This window comes from Myotis yumanensis, unplaced genomic scaffold (genome assembly GCF_028538775.1).
Source record: "Myotis yumanensis isolate MYYU_CA2020_CCGP unplaced genomic scaffold, mMyoYum1.0.hap1 SCAF_17, whole genome shotgun sequence".
Taxonomy (NCBI): Eukaryota; Metazoa; Chordata; class Mammalia; order Chiroptera; family Vespertilionidae; genus Myotis; species Myotis yumanensis.
In genome coordinates this window covers 2,472,375-2,492,851 of record NW_027223768.1, presented here as the reverse complement: position 1 = coordinate 2,492,851, position 20,477 = coordinate 2,472,375, and the positions used below count along the sequence as shown (strand labels likewise).

Here is a 20,477-nt window from a genome sequence, read left to right as displayed (position 1 = left end):
CCGACAGGCACTTCCTGTCTCGGGAAGGAGAGCCTGTGACAGGCTGACAGGCCGCGTCCTAGTGGAGTCACTCCTGGTGGAAAACCAGCCCCGGACTCCGCGACGGAGGGCGAGGCGGGCCACAGGCCGCACGATCGCAAACGGCCCGGCCGTCCTGGGGCGCTGGTGACATGCACACACCATGCTTGGCTCAGGAGGTCACAGACCATGAGCCGTTCAAAGCCTAAAGGTGAGGGAGGCGATGAAGCTCGAAGCCAAAACGCAAGAACAAAGGACTGAGAGAAGCGGTGTCTTCCCTCGGGGAAGGCGCTTGCGTGCGGGAAAGTGAAGGCTTCCTGTCGTTGGGTGAGGACACCGTGTTTCCTTACGCCGTGCCTCAGCCTGGCTGCGCTGAGGAGACACTAGCACGGCCTGGGGCATCTGCTCATAAACTAAAACGCAGCCATGCAGCCCACACAAGCGAGCTCAGCCGGAGACGGGGTCAGGTTAAGTGGGTGACAGCCCAGGGCCCGGTGACCAAGGCGTCATTCTCTTCCAGGTGACCAGGCTAGCCCAGCCATGGCCGCAGCCATCAGCGTCCCCATAGCAACAGCAGTCATCTCTCTGCAAAAGCCATCAAATATGCTAACGGGTCCCCCTGTGCGCAGCCAGCGCCTCTACACGGTTTACCTCCAGCTTGCCCAGGAAAGGGATGTTCTTGAACATTTTCTTTGGCTGCACACAAAACAAAACACGGTTTACGTCTTCACGCGGCGCTCCCAGGCAACAGGGTGGATGGTTCCAGCAAAAAGGAAAGGGTGGCCCATTTCGTTCCACACCCACTCCATTAACGTCGGAGTCAAAAGATCAGAGAACAGCGGCTCATGGACATCACGTGAGCAGGCTGATCCTACGGTCCACGGCACGTGGGGATGCTCTATAAAGGGCGTTCCTCTTGTCCGGCCGGCGTGGCTCAGTGGTTGAGCGTTGGCCTATGCACCAGGAGGTCACGGCTTGATTCCTGGTCAGGGCACAGGCCTGGGTGAGTTGCAGGCTCGATCCCCAGTGCGGGGCGTGCAGGAGGCAGCCGATGGATTATTCTCTCTCATCACTAATGTTTCTCTCTCTCTCCCTCTCCCTTCCTCTCTGAAATCAATAAAAATACTTTTAAGGAAGTTTCCTCTTGCTGGAGATTTCAGAATGGCCATAAGGGTCCCAAGTCTTGCAAACTCCATGGGAGCTCCCTACCACGTGAATTCATGCTGCCTCGAACCCCTGACACCTCTATAATCCACAGGAACTGCCTCCAGAAGGTAGCTCACTCCCCCCCCCCCCTCGGCCCCCAAAGCCCATGACCTGAGGCAGAAGATAACCTGGTGAAGAAATCTCAACATGTTTTTGTGGTTGTACTGAGAGGGTGGTCTGATCATTATATCAAAAGGGCTTTTGTGTGCAAGCACCCGATACGGGGGGCGGGGCCCGGCTCCCAGCTAGGATTACCGCGCTGATTCACTCAGCATCGGGGACATGCACCGGGCCCCGCCATCTGCCAGGTACCTCTGTGCTTCAGCACAATCGCCCGTTTCACCAGCCCGCCCCTCCTCATTCTACCCTGAGAGGGCTCCTGGGCTCTTTTGTACACTTACCATTACATTTCTGTCAATATGCTTTCAGACCTTCAAAAGCAGTCCTCAGGAGCATTGTAATTGGCCTGTGGGGTCATCAGACCAGGTTTTCGGGGTGTTTTTTAAATCACCGCCCGAGAATGTCCCCTTTTTTCAGTAATACTCTTAGATTTCCCCTCCACCCCCGGCTAGGGTTTTCTTTTTCTCCGGGGAAAAGTGGAAATCAATAGTTAACTGTATTGACTATTTTAGAAAAAGCTGGTTGAGCCATATCATGTTTATAAAACTTTCAGATTATTGAATCGGTAACAAAGATTTTCTTAAATGACTAAGTTTGAAGGAGGTTCTGTTTTTTAAAATACCACTTCTGCCCGGCTGGTGTGGCTCAGGGGTTGAGCATTGACCTATGAACCAGGGGGTCATGGCTCAATTCCCGGGTTGTGGGCTTGATCCCCAGTGTGGGGCATGCAGGAAGCAGCCAGTCAATGATTCTCTGTCATCATTGATGTTTCTATTTCTCTCCCTCTCACGTTCTCTCTCTGAAATCAATAAAAATACATATTTTTTAAAAACCACTTCTTAGTCCTCTGTGAGTATAGTCTACTCTTTTACAAGCCCTTATACTCTAGCCCAGCGTTAACACTGTCTGTGCAAACAATCCCTTTCAGAACCTGTCGGAAAGCTGTGAATGCCCTCTGAAGAAAAATGTAAATGCACGCAACACTTAGCTTAAATTTCAGGAATTTTTGAATCCCTTGGAATATCAGATTAATAATGGCTGGTCTAGCCTACCAATCATCGATGACATTTTTACATTAAGTAATATACACAGATTTACAAATTGTTCTCATTTTAATAAATTTTCCCTCTTCTATTTCCCTCATTATGGTAACTATTGACCAGAAATAGCAAACTATAACCCATTACTACTTAACTCTTGTACTTACACTTTTTAATGTCTAGTTTAAAATAAGAAACGAGGGGGTGGGAGGTGGTTTTGTTTGTGATGGTGGTTTCTAGTTTTTAGTTTTTTAATCTAAGCCGATGTTGGATAGAGAATTTTCTATTCTAGTCAACATAATTAAAATGAAGGCCATTGGGAATAAAATGCCTACTAACATACACACACAACAAATAACAAAAGCCCTGGCTGGTGTGGCTCAGTGGGTTGAGCACCATCCCGTGCACCAAAAGGTCACAGGTTCTATTCCCAGTCAGGAAACATGCCCAGGTAGCAGGCTCTGTCCCCAGTAGAAGGAGTGCAGGAGGCAGTTGATCCATGATTCTCTCTCATCATTCATGGTTCACTCTCTCTCTCCCTCTCCCTTCCTCACTGACATCAATAAAAATATATAAAAAATATGGATCAGCCGAAACCGGTTTGGCTCAGTGGATAGAGCGTCGGCCTGCGGACTGAAAGGTCCCAGGTTCAATTCCGGTCAAGGGCATGTACCTTGGTTTCGGGCACATTCCCAGTGGGAGATGTGCAGGAGGCAGCTGATGGATGTTTCTCTCTCATCGATGTTTCTAACTCTCTATCTCTCTCCCTTCCTCTCTGTAAAAAATCAATAAAATATATTTTTAAAAAAATATATAGATCAATGTTGACTATATGACCCAAATTCCGTGATGATTGCCAGTTCATCACTCTTACTTGGCTGTTAACTCTACCGAACGACATTCAGGAGAAATTGAACTCCTGATCAGACAGGAAAACGTAGGCTCCAGAGCTCTGCCGAGCAACGCCGAGCCCCTCCACCCGTCCCCGGGCACCCAGGCTAGCCCAGACGCGAGGGCTCGGAGCATCCACCCGGGAGCCAACCGGATGGGCTCAGAACGACACCGAAAGGCTGGGTGCTTCCTTTCGCAGATCCCTGCCCAGTGACTTCCTTCAGCTCCGGTGCCAATTCATCCTGACACATGAAAGAGGTCAGCACGTCCTTCGCGGGGGACCCATTTCAACTTCTGCGGGAGCTTCTCCCGTAACCTTCCAAAGACCAAGCTCACCGCCCGACGGGTGCGCGCCGCACTCCATCGGTCAGAGCTCACAGTTCAGGGTGTTGAGACCAGAGGAGAGACAGCACCACGATACTCACTTTCAGCTTCTTGTTCAGCTTACAGCAGTATCTGTACACCATCGCCAAGTTCAGAGGTCCGAAATCTGCATAGAAACTGGGATTAAGACAAAAACGGAGTTAATACACATGTGATTGTCAATCACACGTGTGCTCATTTTCTTTTCATTAAAGCTGCAATCGAATTTCAGTTATCTTCAGGAATAGGGTCAGTTTATAACGGATTCATAGAAATCCAAAGGACTAGCGGTTTCAGCGCACAGGCACTCAGGTACCACCAGTGTCGCGTTAGGGAGCCAACTGGACAGCTCTGCGTCCCCCTCCCTTTCTCTCTCTAACCTGCCAGGACTTTCACCTGCCAGGCAATGAACCCCCCGAACACAACTCGCATGTGGCCTCCACTTGCCGCCGGGTGTATTTCTTTATCACCCACTGAGTCACAAAGCTCGTGGGCTCCGGGTTCCAATTCCAAAACCCACGCAAACCTCGCTCTCCATTCATCCAGTGGCCTCTGTTCATTCTCCCTGGCCTCTGTAATGTGTGACTCACCGGCTCATCGCCCTCTCTCCACCCCCTGACATCTCCAGGACACGGTCATCAGTCCGCAATCACCCATAACCCCGAGGAAAACGGCTCCTAACCTGACGCCAGCACCCGCCTTTTCCATCTTCGACTCCCTGCCCAGCCTCGCACCTACAGGTGCTCCCACCACCTGTGTGAGCAGCACCAAAAGCTAGCTCACCCGGCCAGCGTGGCTGAGTGGTTGAGCATCGACCTATGAACCAGGAGGTCCCAGTTCAATTCCCCGTCAGTTCACACACTTGTGTTTCGGGCTCCATCCCCATTAGGGGGCATGCAGGAGGCAGCCAATTGATGATTTTCTTTCATCATTGATGTTTTTCTCTCTCTCTCCTTCCTTCCTCTCTGAAATCAATTTAAAAATATATGTTTTTTAAAGCTAGCTAATAATAATAATAGGAAGAGGGCAAAGGGGAGGCCAGACATGATCAGCATGGCCATCTGGGCAGCTTCCCCAGGAAGCTGCAAGGTCACACTCCCCAGGGAGCCACCGGTCCACTCCCCACAGATCACTGGGGAAGGGGTCCAGCAAAGGGGGAGGCGGGCGCATGCGCAGTGAAGTCAGGGTGACGCAGGGGAGGTGCTTGTCTGTCAGTCTAACCTGGGAACAAAGATCATTGGCTGGAGGGGCAGAGGCCCTGCAAGCACGTGAAATCCTGAAATGGTCATTGGTTACGCTCTTAATTATAACCCCAAGACAGAGTTCTCCTTCCTGCTCCTTGTGCTCACTTCCCTTCCACGTGAATGAACGAGTGAACAGACGGCCCTTACCTAGTTGATGTTGTGTTGTTGTTTTTCACAAACTCTAGTCTAAGCGGTTCCATTCCCGGAGGAATCATTGCTTAGAGCAGGGTGGTACCTTACTTCCCATCCCAGAAGTTCTGTCAGAAAATGTTCAACTCCTCAGCCAAAGGACAAGCTACATTCCAAACAACACTCATTCATTCAACAAAATGTACACCCGCCAACTGAGCAAGGCAGTGCCAGTTCGCATGTATTTATTGAATTTACTGGGGTGACATTGGTTAATAAAAGTGTATAGGTTTCAAGGGCCAGTTAACATATTAATCCAAGAATGTTGACAATACAAAAAAAAAATAAGTTTAACTGCTTTATAAATAGATGAAAAACAAGGCACGCCAGCTCTCCAGTGTCTTCCCAGCCCGGCTGACGTTTGTCTTGCTCGCTCACTCGCTCCCTCGCTCACTCGCTCACTCACTCACTCACACACTCATGCGGGGTCTTTACCGAAAGCAGGCTGACCACCCTTCCCTTACCCACAAGGCGCTCACCACTCAAGGACACGACAAGCCAGTGTATCGTTCCAGTGCGACAACGCCTGAGCCGCAGTGGCCTCCGACGCAGAGGGGCGTGACACCCGTGTAGGCGCGTGTACATAGAAATCGTGGCTGACATTCACCCGCCCGGCCCTCTGGGCCACACACACCGCCCAGTAGTCTCCCTATCACCGGGCGATTATCAGCATCCCTCCGGTCAGACAATAAAGCTCCTATACCTGCTGAGACTCAGAACAGTCAAGTTTCAAAAAAGCCGAAATTGCTCAACGAACACGGACCTAAGATCAAAGCACCGTCCGAGTTTTGCCGGAGCCCTCCCAGTGCAATAGGTCGCAGGGACGCGGGCCCCCGGGGAAGAGACTGCACGTCTAAGCAGTGCCAGCCCCACACCCGTCACAGAGATCCCAGAGGGAAACTGGGAAGCGAGGGGTCTGGTCCCCCCTGGGTGCCTCGTGTCCCTGGGCTGGCGTCTCTGCCTGTTGGGCCTCCACATCCTTACCTACCAAATGAGCTGCTGAATTCACGGCTTCTGAAGTTCTCTCCTGACATTAGATGGTCTTACCCGCACGATTTCTATTCTACCGCGTCACATCGCCGTTCTGGCCGCTGTATGTATTTCGGACTATTATATATGATCGAATTTAATTTACACATCACATGGTAGGTGAAAAGGAGGTTCTATGGAAAGTAGCCGCCCGAGCTGATCTGATCATAAATTCCTACCTGGGCAGGTCCTGGAGGGCGGTCACGTCCCAGACACGGAACGTTTTTAGTAAAAGGTTTCTCTTTGCCTCCAGCAAGCCCTGTCCCTTGTTCTAGTGCCTCTAGGCCAACGTGCCTTTGAAATAAGTGAAAAACCACCGTCCAGAGAGCACAGAGGTTACTGTGACTATCCTGGAATTCCAGCCCACCTCGCTTTCTCCCACCCTCCTGGGACCTGCCTCCCTCCCTCCGGAACTCCGAACACACAGCTATCTTTCCCTGCAGCATTTCAGACCTTGCTTCCCGCACTGCCATCTGTGTGGCTCCAGGACATTCTTGTAAAAATCCTCTCCAGGTCGGGACGTTTCGTGACCCGGGGCAAGCAGCGGGGCCGCCTCAGGCTTCCGCTGCGGCTTCTGCACGATGGGTTTGGCCTTCAAAGCCAATAGCAGGTTCAATGGTATCCAGGAACCTCCGGGCACCGGGTCTGCGATTCTGTGACCTCCTCCTGGGAGCAAGTCAATTAATGACAACCCGCTTGGAAGCCGAGACAGTGAAAACAAGGCTCCAGGAATGCACGGGGGAGGCTCCATTCCCTCCCACGGAACATTCTCAGGCGGCGTGGGTTAACGCCTTCGTCACCGCAGGATGGAAGGCGAGTGGGCCACGCAGACGGTAGATGAGTGGCTTTGGTACAAAACAGATTGATGAGCTCGGCTTACGTGGCTCAGAGGTTGAGTGTCGACCTATGAACCAGGAGGTCAGGGTTCGATTCCTGGTCAGGACACATGTCCAGGGTTTCGGGCTCGATCCCCAGTGTGGGGTGTGCAGGAGGCAGCCGATCCATGATTCTCTCTCATCATTGGTGCTTCTTTCTCTCCCTCTCCCTTCCTCTCGGAAATAAAAAATATTTTTTTTAAAAAAGAAAAGAAAAGCACTAAAAGACACAAGATGTTTAGCAAACAGACACAATCTGCTACATAAGCAGAGAGCCCTGATTCTTTGGTGGTCCTGAAAATATTTAGTTGATTAATAAAATTCAATGTTTTAAGTAAATCAAAACCAATGCTCGAAAGTCTGTCTTTCAAGAAGCCATGCATCCGGCGTAGCGAGCCCAGCTCCATCTGGGAGCCAGAAAGGAACCTGAGACCAAGCGGCCCACCCACCTCCCCAGACTTTAAAGCAAGAAAGTATCTCAATATCCCGGCCAGCATTGTCTATTTCCTGCTGCAAGACCACAAAGGACACAGATCCTCTTTGCCTTTCATTATAGACACACACACCCTCTTTATTTTGTCTTCCTCTCCCCAAAATCAAACAAAGCAACAAAACATCCTTCTGATGTGCATACAAGGCCTACATTAAGGTGCCACTTTCTCCCAATCACCTAAAACAGAACCCCTAAATTTACCCTCCATTCCTCCTCCTCCTCCTCCTCCTCCTCCTCCTCCTCCTCCTCCTCCTCCTTCCTGGTCATCTGGTCAACCCATCCTTTCTAGCCCCTCCCCCACCTGGCCTTTCTGTTCCCGTTGCTACAACCTAAGGCACCCCACCTGCCGGTCACCACCCCGCCTGCTGGAGTGCTGTGCTGAAGCCCAGCTGTGGTCAGTCTCTCTGCCACTCAAACCAGCACAACCGAGATCCAAACGCCTTCCCCTAATGCAGTCCCAGTCTCGCCTGTGACCCCTCTGCATCCAAATATTCCGCCTCCCCTAACAGAATCTCGCTGTTCCCAAACACTGACTTCTTTTTCTTTCTTTCTTCCTCGCTCCCTCCCTCCCTTCCTCTCTCCCTCCCTTCCTTCCTCCTTCCTTCCTTCCTTCCTTCTTCCTTCCTTCCTTCCTTCTTCCTTCCTTCCTTCCTTCCTTCCTTCCTTCCTTCCTTCCTTCCTTCCCTCTCCCCTTCCTTCTTCACTCACTCAGTCATTCAGCTAACATTTCCTGAGCACGTCTGTGTGCCAGGCACTGTGCTGGGTGTAGGGAGACAACAGTAAGCAAGTCGGGCAGTACTGTCCCCACAGAGACCATACAGAGACCCTTTGCTCTCCCTCACCCTGCAAGCTAGTTCAGACGTCGCTGTGACGTCATCACGCTGGCGGTAGTCACCTCTTCCTCTCTCAGACTCCTGCCCGTACATTTGCAGCTTCTGGTGTTTATTGCCCTGTGCTTGTGTCCACTTCCTTCTCTCTGTCTTCGAGTGGCCACAAAGCAATGGTGTGGTGCTCTGCAGGGAAACCTCTCCATCTTGATTCAGTGTCTTCTGTAGCAGTCCGCAACCACTCACACGTTTTAAGGCAGCAGTTCTCAATCTGTGGCTCGCGACCCCCTTTGGGGGTCGAACGACCCTTTCACAGGGGTCGCCTAAGGCCATCCTGCATATCAGATATTTACATTACCATTCATAACAGTAGCAACATTACAGTAATTAAGTAGAAACGAAAATAATTTTATGGTTGGGTCACAACGTGAGGAACTGTATTTAAAGGGCCAGAAGGTTGAGAACCACTGTAAGGGATGCTTTTTTTCATGTCCCATAAACATGTGTAAGTGTTTTTGTTTTGTTTTTCATCACAAAGGCGTATGGAGCTGTGGCTAAGTAAAATTCATTGACTTTTGGCTCTTGAATGTGTTTATGAACTTAAAAATGAGAACATCTTACATCTTAGGAACCTACATCAAACAAAGAGCTGCCCTGTGGTGATGTGGGCGGGGCCAGCTCCCCCTCCCCCCCCCCCCCGGCCCCCCCTCCCTTGCAGCCCATGTGGGGCTCCCTCAGGCTGCCTGATTGAGACCAGCCTCTTTTAATGGAGCCCTCAGCACCTCAGTTAAAATCTGCCTTTTCACCAGCTCTGTGGGAAGGGACTGATAAGAATTTGTCCCCCGAGGATGAGAGACCCACTGTGAGTGCCAGGGGCCAAAGCAGCAGGTGTTTGCATAAACCAGGGTCCAGGCAGCAGCCTCTGACTCCAGCGGGTCCCAGACTCAGGCACTGCCTTCCTCGCCACCTACCCCAGCAGGCAGACAGTCACAGGCACAGGTGCACACCCACAGGCACACGCCTACAACTCGGTGCGTGGAACAGCATGGACAAAAGTGGCCCCGAACAACATTTCTGGTTATCCTTGCAAGGCTCCGTGTTTAGGGGGCTCCTTGGGGGCCCAGGTGTGCTAGACTCTGCTCTGATTTTAATCCTGATCTGCAAAATCCTGGCCCGGGGAGATAATGGGTTGCTTTCTTAGCCACCCCATTTTACCGCATTTTACTGCAACCGCTCGGGTCTGGATAGGAACATGGTAAGTGCTCTTTACAAAGGGAGCAAAAAACTCAGGCTTTCGTGGCTAATGAATCGCCTTCTGTGCCCACAAGGCCACTGTGTGACCTTTTCTCCACCCACTTCTCAGGCCACTTCAGTCCTGAGAACTACCATCCTCCCTCCCCACCTGCACAGAACATGGCCGCGCCCACAACACCCACGGCCTCAGAGGAGGCCCTCTCCTTCCAGGTTCACAAGTAACGGCTGTGTCTCCAAGTGGCCATCGAGCCTCTCGGGCAGCACTGCATTAAACCGGTGGTTCCCACGTGGGGCGCACGACCCCCCCCCCCCTGCAGGGCAATGTGATGTTTAAGGGGGGCAATTCGAGAATGAGTTATTCACAGTGAATTTTTGCATTTCTTATGGTTCTAGGGGCCTCATATACAGCATATAAATATGTACGGTGACATATTTATGCATTTTGGTTCTCTATTATATGTTTTGAAACTTTAGTTGCTCTTTTTTCATATCACTTCATATGATTTTTTTTTTTAACCATTTCTTAGGGATTTCTTCCTCATACTTCAACGGTCCTTTCGTTCTTTTGTTTTTCTCTCTCATGGATGCCATGTTCTTTGGAAGCTTGTTTAGACCAAGTTCGTGGCCTTCTAGGCTTCCTCCATGTGAACAGGAGCTCACTTTTTGAATAATGAGAATTCTGTGTCATGTGGGGGGGTGGGGGGGGCATCAGGGTTTTAGAGATGCTCAGGTGGGGCGTGGCCATACGGGCTGGGAGCCACTGCATTAAACGCTCGGCGGTGAGCACGCGGCGCAGGGCTGGGCAGGCCTGTGGTGCAGATACCTCCTCTCCTGGACACACCTATGTTCCCACAGGACAGCGGAGACTTGTCCCACCACCAGCCAGGTCACCAGGCAGGCCCAGGTCACCACGACATGTCCCTCCAGGGGCCTAGCGGTCTCTCTCCTTCTCTGCTTCCAAGAAGAGGTGGCGCCAACGAGCCGGACCCCACTATCTGTGTCCTCACCCTGTCTCCTCCCTCCCCGGGGTGTCTGTCCTCTTTCCCTCTGTCCCCTCGCCCTGGCCCCGCCGGGAAATGCACACGCTGATCAAGTCTTCTTCCTCCCTCCCCAGACCTCACTCCGTTCTCACTGCGTCCTCCTCTCTTCGGGGAACACTCCCGAACTTACGAACTTCAAGTGTAGCGCCCGGCCGGCGTGGCTCAGTGATTGAGGCCCGACCTCTGAACCAGGAGGTCACAGCTTGATTCCCGGTCAGGGCACATGCCCGGGTTGTGGGCTCGATCCCCAGTGGGGGGTGTGCAGGAGGCAGCCGATCCACGATTCTCTCTCATCATTGATGCATCTATCTCTCTCTCTCCCTCTCCCTTCCTCTCTGAAATCAATAATATATATATATATATATATATATATATATATATATATACACATATTTTAAGCCAAATGAACTAACAGCTGGAAGCACCCAAGGCAGACAGCACCTGTCACACGTGTAAACGCACCATAAACGCTGCTGTATTCGCAGTGAACGCAGACCAGGCGCACTGGGACCTGCCAGAGCCTCTGGGACACGCGCCTCCTCGCCTGGCACTCCGTCCGCCCCCAGCAGACGTTCCGGTTGCAGACTGCACACCCCACTGACCTGCATCCACACCAGGCAAACTGGAGGGCGTGCCGGTCCCTGGGCAGCCTCCTCGCCCTCGCTCGTCTCCCTCCTGGGGCCTCTCCTCTCACATCTGGGTCTGATGAGACTCCACCGGCCTCCCAGCCAACCTGGACGCCCTGTGAACCCCGCCCCCAGGTGTGCGTCCGCCCCCGCCGCCGCCCGGTGAATTCCTCCCAGCCCAGGGCTCAGTGCAGGCCCCTCATCCTCCCTCCAAGCTCGGAGCGCCTGGAAGGTGATATGCACATTCATCACTGCTCGCTCCTCCTCGCTGCGCTGACAGCGTCCAGCCCCTGCCGTCCAGCCCCTGCCCTCCGCTGCGGTAAGACAGAGTTGCAGGGGCTCAGGAACAGCCACCGCTGGGCCAGGGCAGCTGAGCACGTCACGCCCAACGGGAAGGCTCTGCCGTTCCGGAGGCCTCATCCCAGTTCCCACTGGCATCAAACCTCACACTAGGGCCCTGGCCGGTGTACTCAATGGTTAGAGCTTCAGCCTGTAGACTGAAGGGTCCCAGGTTCCATTCCCATCAAGAGCACATAACTCGGTTGCAGGCTCGATCCTCAGCCCCCGTCGGGGCACCTGCGGGAGGCCACCAATCTATGGGTCTCTCTCACATCGATGTTTCTTTCTCCGTGTCTCTCCCCCTCCCTTCCACTCTCTCTATAAATCAATGGAAAAATATCCTGTGATGAGAATTTTTTAAAAAACCTCACACTATCAATGGATGGTCTCCCTGCAAGTCTTTCTTTAGGAGGCAGCAGAAATAAATATGAGAGGGGTGTTGATTTGTAGCCCTACCCTAAAGTTCCAACATGAAGATCACACCAAAAAATTGGCCCTCGTCCACCGGCCCTAGAATCAGAAGCCCACTGAGCCGTGCGTTTAGTTGGCTCAATGCCGTTTTCTGCTGGGCCCACCGACTGGCAATCCCAAAGGAAGCCACTCGGGCCCCAGCTCCTTCAGATTCACCACCTCCGGCGCGTAAGTCACTGCGGAACTGGCCATAATGGCGCGTGCACAGTCCTACCCTCAGACGCCCAGGAAGTGCCCAAACCCTGAACTCGCCAAAGGAAAGCCACAGCAATGCCCCATCCCAACAGCCACCCGGTAAACACTGCAGGCAGGGCCATCACCAGGTACGCAGGTCGGGAACAGGCCACCTCCCGGCTCAGCGCAGGAGCCCAGCTGCAACTTGACACCAGGCCTCATCCCTTGGCTGCAGCCACCGGGGCATATTCACAGGCTCCTTCATGCCCAGCTCCTTCATGCCCACTCTCACCCCAGCGTCACAGAGCACCCTGCTCCCGCCCCTCTGCCTCAGGGAGACGTCCCCGAGACACCAGGTCCGAGCATCCCAAATGCACGTTTGATTTCCCCTCAGATCACAGACAGGCTCCTGAAGGTCAAGGATATTCACTCTCGGGATGCAGGGCGGTGCCCACAAATCCTTGGGCAGAGCTGCCCAACTCCCTCTCAACAGGACGAGTCCTGGGAAGCTAACTACAGTGACCACGGTTCATTTAATGATGCTCGTCTCATTGCGCATGTAGGTACGACAACAGGAAAGTAAAAGTAAGTGTTTCAGTTGGAATAGATTAGACGACAAAATATATGAAACACCAGCTTTTTTTCCTAATTTTTAAATTGATTTTAGAAAGACAGGAAGAGAGAGAAACACTGACCTGTTGTTCCACTCCTTGGCTGGTTCTTGTCTGTGCCCTGACTGAGGATCGAACCTGCAACTTGGTCTAGTGCAGCGGTTCTCAACCTGTGGGTCGCGACCCCTTTGGGGGTCGAACGACCCTTTCACAGGGGTCGCCTAAGACCATCGGAAGACACATATATAATTACATATTGTTTTTGTGATGAATCACCATGCTTTCATTATGTTCAATTTGTAACAATGAAATTGGGGGTCACCACAACATGAGGAACTGTATTAAAGGGTCGCGGCATTAGGAAGGTTGAGAACCGCTGGTCTAGTGGGATGCAGCTCTACCCCACTGAGCTACCCTGCCCAGGGCTACACCAACTCTTTCAATAAAAGGACATACTCAAGTCCATTCAGTCTTCTCATTCCTTATTATCTGTTGCTTTTATTGAAGAGAGGTTTATCTCTATTTAAGTTGTTAGTATACTTATTATTTATTAAGGTATCTTTTTCCGGCAGGTCCTTCACAATAAACAGGTCCACACTCTTATCTTACACCCTCAAACCCAAATTCCAAAGCAGCAAGGTAACCAAAGAAAGCAAATCACACCCCTCTACCCTCCGCAAAGGCAAGGCGAGGAACACTGGGAGGCTCGGAGCACCCAGGAAAATAACTCCCTAAATCAAATTAAAAAAAAAAATCTCCTCACACACAGAAAACACTTGAATCCAGCTCAGCGTGTCCCACTTTCCAAAACAACAAGCCGCACCAACAAAAACACCCTGAGCGCCAGCGGCAGCCTGTGGCCTGCGAGGCTGAAGCCCCGGGACACACACTGCCCCGGCCCCCACTCGTCCGGGGGACGGCCGCCAGGCCATGCCAGAGTCCGGCAAGGACCGACGGCGGTCTCCCTGGTCCTGCTCTGGGAGTGTGAATCCCCAGTTGCAGTCTGTCCTGGTGGTCAGAACTAGTACAGACGGAAGGTGGAAGGACTGAGGTGTTGACAGGTTCCCTTTATCTTCACTTTCAGCCCTGGCTGGGTAGTCAGGTGGTTAGAGCACCCTCCCGCTATGTCAAGGTTGCAGGTTCGATCCCCACTCAGGGCACATTGCATAAATAAGTGGAACAACAAATCGAGGTCTCTCTCTCTCTCTGTCTGTCTCTCTCTATCTCAAATGAATAAATTTAAAGATAAAATAAAGGTATGTTCACCTCTCCCCAAGCACCTGAGCCTTAAAACAACTGGTACTGTTACTTGCACCACTGGGGGAAAGTGACTCAAACAGCCATAAAGATAGTAGCGTTTCCTCACCAAACTACATGGTTGAGAAAAGAGGAAAAAAAGAAGAAAAAAAGCAGAAACTTACTTTTCATAGACCAGCTCCTCATCGATGGAGAAATAGTGGATATGTACTGTGCTTTTTGGTCTATTCCTTAAAGTAGCAAAATATAAACGATCTGAAAGACAAGTTTAAAAGACGGGAGAAACGTATGAGAAGTGGGGAAGCTGGCGGTGGGGCGGCCACACACACAGGAAGATCAAAACAACACGCGCTGCCCATGCCTTAAGGCCCTCAGCACGCGGGCTTCTTGCAGAAACCTGATCTCGCCCAGAAAGCGAGAGACCCAAGGGCACGGCCGCCCCAGAGGCACCCGGAGCACCTGAGGGAGGGGGGGACTCTGCGGGGGGCAGGGCACCCCGTCGCCCTCGGGTCCGGCCAGCGGGGAGCGCCCGGAAGCCGGGGTCCCCGCAGAACTGGCGATGCACGTTGGGTTCAGAAATGTGCAGCCGCAGGAAGGGGAAGCGAGGCGAGCCTCCCCTGCAGCTCCGGGGACTCGAGAAGAGGAAGGGAGGAGAGGCGCGGGGTGTGATCGTGGGGGGTGGGGGGGCTGAACACAGAGGCCACCCAGAGTGAGATCCCGGCGCCCCAAAGGGTCCCCGCAGCGGGACGCCCGCCCCCGCGGCTGCGTGCGGAGCGGGCAGGAGCCGGAGCTGTCCCGGGACCGGCGGGAAGGCCACCGGCGGGAGCTGCGGAGGGACGAGGGACGCCAGAAAGACAGAGAAGCCGGAAGCAGGGGGTCCTGGGGGACAGGACCGGGGCGAGGGGGGCTGAGCGCGCGCGCCGGCTGCAGGGCGCGGGGGGCCCGGAGAAGTCGGGGCGACAAGTGAGGAGTTGGGGGGGGGGGGGCGGAGGAGGCGGGGCGGCTGCTCCTCACCTTTCATGAACTCGCAAGCCCCGATTAGTTCCCCTGACTCCGCTGCCATCTTAAGCGAGAGACGCACGGGGGAGGGCTGGGTCGTGGCCCGCGGAGGACACCCGCCCCCGGGCGCTGCCCCCGTGCCCCGGAGCCGGGGGGCTGGCGGTCCCGAACACCGAGCCCGACCGCGAGGGGCGGCGGGCGCCGAGGGCGGAGGCGGCTCGGGGGTCAGCGCGCCGGGCGCCCCGGGGACATTCCGTGGGGAACCCGAGCCCGCTCCGCGCGGGGCGCACACGCCCCGGGCTGTGGCCGCTCCGATCGGGACCCGGCTGCCGCCGCTGCTCCGCCGCCACCGCCGCGCCTGGGACACGCAGCGCCGCTCGCACGGCCGGGCCGAGTGTCCTCCCGGCTCCCGGGGCGATCATGGAGGAGCCGCCGTCTGGCCCCGATCGCGCCCGTGGCTCCTCGCGCGGCAGCGGGCAGGACTCCGGTGCCCGGGGCTGGCGGCGGCCGCCCCGGCTCCTCCTGCGCCGCCTCCTTTCAGCGGCAACTCTTCCTCCTCCTCCTCCCCCCCGGGCCCGCCCCCGTCCGTCCTCCCCGCCCGCCCTCGGCCCCTCCGCTCTCAGGGCTCCGCGGCCATCCCTTAAAGGGACAGCCGGCCGCGGGCTGCGCGCCGCCCGCGCCCGTCGCCAGGCGCCCCGCGGGTCACCTGGAGCCCGTTGCTAAGGCTTTGTTGCCGTCCGCCAATTGCGGGGCGGGGAGCGCCCGCCGGGCCCGGGGCGGCCTCCAGACCTGCCATTTATGAATGAAACGGGGGCGCGGGAGGCGGCGATGCGCAGCGCCGCGGGCTCTCGCACCCACGTTCTTCTGAACTCTTGCACGCGCGCGCGCACACACACACTCACACACACACGGAGACACACACACACACTCACACACACACGGAGACACACACACACACACACACACACGGAGAGACACACACACACGGAGAGACACACACACACACACGGAGACCTCGGCTCCCCGGGCCCGGCCCCGCCTCGGACGCACCTCCCTCCGTCTGGACCGTGAACCCTGAAAGCAGACGCGCTACCTCCGAGCTCAGAACACCTCGAACTGGTTTCCTCTGCGCATACCGCGCCCTGGGAGGACGTGCGCTTTGTTCTCATGGGGGCAAACGTTCCCATCCGGGGCCCCACGCGCTCAGCCTCAGGCCGCCCCTGGGGCGCAGAAAGCATCACAAATGCCCACCTTTACTTCGCGCCGGGGCGGGGCGGGCGCCGGGGGGCGGGGACCGGGACCGGGACCGGGGGACAGGCCGGGAGGGGCCGCGTGTCTTCGGGGGACACCAACGGAAGAGTGTCTTCCCGGCGCCTCGGCAGAAGCGCGCGGGGGGCGGGTCCTCCCGCAGAGGCCCCGGCGGGTTTCTGGGCAACTTTCAGGCCGGGTGTCCCGCGGCCGTGCCCCGGGAGAGGACGGGCTGGATATGAAAATGGCGCTCCGGACCATCGTCAGAAGAGCATGCGCCCTGAGTGGTTTGTGCAGAAACGCAGCGGGGCCGGCGGTGGCTCCCTTACCCACCCGGGGAGGAAGGGGGCGCGCGTGGCCCCAGCCGGCTGGGCGGCAGCGCCGCGGGGCGGGCGAGTCTAGCTGGGCTCTCGCTGGTCTCAGCCCCGGGCAGCTCTGCTGGCTGCACAGAAGCTAACAGGCCCGGCGATGATAGAGGGACATCGCTTCGATATTCAGAAGAAGGGGTCAGAGCATCTCCTGCGAATGGCACATGCCTTTGGAAGAGTGAAGAGGACACCCTACCCTAACATCCGAATCTCTAAGCTCTAAGGCCAGAATCCCACCAGTTGGGAGCTGGAAGAGTCACTAAAGAGCACCTTTCACCATCCCCCGGTCTTCACAGGAGGAAAACTATCTCAAAAGACTTTTTAAACATGTGAACGTCCTAAAAGGAGGCGTTGTGAGGCCGGTTCCACTCTGTTGAGACGCATTCCCTGTTTTAGGGGCCAGGGGCCCATGGCTCTGAGCTCAGAAAATGCAAACATCTCTTAAGCACGTGGTCCACAGCCACACAATCAGGGAATTTTGCCTGATGTTTATTCCCCCAAATCTTGGTGTCAGCAAGCACGTTGGCCAATTCACATTATGTTCTTAAAAAATTCTCATTGAGATTTGTATGTGGAAAAGCCAAGCATTCAAATGTGTCAATAAACGTACCCACTCTGTTGGAAAGGCTAAATTAATTCAATGATGGAGAGCTTTATCCAAATTTGCCAATTTAAAAGTTATGTAGAATCTAAATTCGCTTACCAGATTCCTTAACAATTTTTCATCCCTGTTTTTTATTAGAAATGCTGCATTAGAAAAAGAAGTTGGAGTTCTCATTCAATGCGTAAACTTTACATTTCTCAAAGGAAATGGTCTAATGAAAAGAAATCTTAACACTACGCTTTCAGAGAAGGCAGACTTCATTGAACACCCTTTTGTTGTTTTTTAAATTGAATTTACAGAAACATGTTCTGTCCTATAATTCTCTTGCTTAGAAATTTGGGTCATGAGGAGTGAATCATGGCCTAAACAAATAGACGTCCTTCAAATTAAGCCCTCAGAATGAAAGGGTTTCTTTTTCCTTAGCACATGTGCAATATGAACATTATAATGAAATTTTTGAAGTTAAAAATATTCATTTCGAAGACTTTAAGTAAGTTTTAAAATTTTTGCATGAAAAGAAAGTGATTGTCTGAATGATCAAAGCTCTCAAGCAAAATCTTCAGAACCTACATGGCATAGGAAAGTCTACAAGAAAAATCAAGACAGTGCACACAGCACACATCCAAGTTCTAACGAGATCACAAACACGATTCTCTCAATTATGAAGTCAAAGTTCCCAGTGGTTGTAGTTTCGTAATGAAGTCATGATTTCCCCATCTATGGAGGAGGATCATGGAAGACAATCCTTTCCAATCACCCAACTTCATATAAAAGTAAGGAATTTGCTTTTAAACAAACAAACGAAAAAGTGTTTCACACAAAGGAAATACTGAGAGAACTAAGATGTCACTCAACTGCAGGAAAGGGAGTCAATGTTATTCATAGAACTTTAATAGCAGAGAAGTGACTGGAGTTTGAAAAGACCAGCATTTAGTCTAACTCTGCAAATGCCATGTGAGTGCTGCCTGTGACGCCCAGAGAGCAGGCCCAGGCTTTGCTTGTGACCAGCAGAGCTGGAAAACTCGGAGCTAAAGGCAGCTCCAAAATACGTCGCCACTCCCGGGTCCTAATTCTGCCCCTTGAGGCTGTACTGATCACCTTTAGTCACTCTTGAGCCTAACAACCCTTCCAAAATGCAAAGGCAGTCTGGTTGAACATGGCCCTATGAACCAGGATGCCACGGTTCAATTCCCGGTCAGGGCACATGCCTGGGTTGTGGACTTGGTCCCCAGTGTGGGATGTGCAGGAGGCAGCCAATCAATGATTCTCTCTCATCATCGATGTTTCTATCTCTCCCTCTTCCTCTCTGACATCAATAAAAATATGTATATTTTTTAAAAATGCAAAGGCGCTCTCTCAGACCACGTCTTCCTCTTACTCTTTCCCAGATTAAGTCCTCCCCCCTCCCCCTTTTATTTCAGCCTTCTCTTAAATTCCATGCCCCCCCCTTGCTGTCCAGTCATTTTCTTCTCGAATTTGTCTATATCCCTCAAAGTGTGTCCCAGAATGAACGTAGGCCAGTGGTGGCCTGGTGCCGCCAGCTCTGATATCAGAAGAAAGCAGTGAGGGGAGATTCAGATGGGAACGAAAGCCATACAAAACATAAAGAACTAATGTTATTACTTAGCTGCAAGAAAATGAGAAAATATCTTCTTGCAAGAAAAAAGCACCCCAGGATGGTCAAAGGCCTGACAGCTGTGATATCTACATCTTGTATCTGTTTAAAATCATCATCATTTCTCAGAATGTGTCATCGGAACATGCACTTTTAGTTCATGTCATGATGATGGGATCCAAACAAGTAAAAGAAAACATAGCACACATACTCTGAATTCTCTTTAAAAGCAATTTTCAGTTTAACTAGGGAGCCAGGACTGCAGAACCCCGCACTGCTGAGGAATTTGAAATCCAAGGTCATGTGAATTGTTTGGATGTTTGAGAACTAATTCCTTGCCGGATGCCAAGAATAATTTAAAGCAGTTTTTAGTAAAATATACATACAAGAAATTATTACAGTTACAAGAAGAATACCAAAAATATGTATACAGTGTGGCTCCTGATACAGCTGCCCATGATGCTGAGACCTGGGCCTACTTCCGCCACATCCTGCACCCCACTAATCACCGATGCGTTTAAGAATTCCAAACCAGAAGGAAAGACAGCAGGAGCCAGGCAGGACCTGGGACATCAGCTAGTTCCCGTGTTCAAACAGACTTCCTGGAGTCCAAGGAAGCAGCGGTCCCACCTGACTAGGTTTTACCTGTTTAATATATTTCATTTGTGAAAGATCATGTAATGACAGAGGAAAGAAAAGAGAAGGAGCTGAGGTGCAGAGTAGGGAACGGGTTTCCCAAAGTCACATAGCTGATCGGGGGTAGAAACAAGACCAGCATTCATCATTTGGTCTAATACCAACCATCTTTTCTCCGTTTCCTCCTAATTTAGCTTATTTTACATTGTTTAGCTCACCGGTTCTTAAACGTTTGAGACGATAAAGTATCGAGTAATATGTCTATGCACAATATCTTAACCATTTTCTTCAAATTTTAGAGAAGATATTGAAATAACTCAAGTTCAGAATGAAAAAAAGTAGACGTGGTATTGTCTGCCATTGCTATTGTGGTCATGTGGCTTCTATACAAATCTGAGTTATTTTTCCACTCCTGTGATTTGTTAATAGCATAACAGCATTCTATAGAAGATAGTTGAAGAAATGCTAGTTTAGTGAACATTAAATAAAACAACTCAATCATCATTCTTGACTGCTGCAGCCAGTAAAGAATGATGTAGTCTTAGGTCTAGCCAGGTAGCTCGGTTGGATTCGATCCCCAGTAGGGGGCACACACAAGAATCAACAAATTGATGCTTCTTTCTCTCTCTCTAAACAAAAAAATCAATCAGTAAATACAAATTTAATAACATTATAAAATCAATAAGCTAAAAATTTATATTAAAAAAATTTTAAATAAAGTATTAGGAGGAGATGAACTTATGTGAATCATTGGATATATAAGTCAGTTCCTTTGTAGCCTGGAGTCACAGAAAAAAACAGTAGATTTTTTCATCAGGAGCCCAGTCTTTAGGCATCGCTCTACCGCCAACTGCATGCATTTTCTTAGATCGTTTCCTCTGCCGTTAAGTAGGAATTATAATAATTTCTAACTCATAGGAATAATAGTCGAATTAAAGGA

The 20,477-nt window shown here is 52.1% G+C and overlaps 1 protein-coding gene across 8 annotated transcripts in view; it reads right to left on the bottom strand.

Annotated features, from left to right (window-relative positions):
* The window catches only part of CDC14A (cell division cycle 14A), a 67,337-nt gene extending 50,976 nt beyond the window's left edge, over positions 1 to 16,361 (bottom strand). For 2 of the 8 annotated variants that reach the window (XM_070396092.1, XM_070396093.1), the window contains exons 1-3: positions 15,082 to 15,612; positions 14,232 to 14,322; positions 3,701 to 3,776 (exon numbers count right to left, since the gene is read on the bottom strand). In XM_070396092.1, coding sequence (XP_070252193.1) covers positions 3,701 to 3,776; positions 14,232 to 14,322; positions 15,082 to 15,130 — 216 coding nt within the window. In that variant the 5' untranslated portion in view covers positions 15,131 to 15,612. Of the gene's footprint in view, positions 1 to 3,700; positions 3,777 to 14,231; positions 14,323 to 15,081; positions 15,613 to 16,159; positions 16,178 to 16,317 lie in introns of those variants that run through there. The other 6 variants (XM_070396091.1, XM_070396087.1, XM_070396089.1 and 3 more) reach the window with 4 other exon arrangements.
* Positions 16,362 to 20,477: the final 4,116 nt, after the last annotated feature.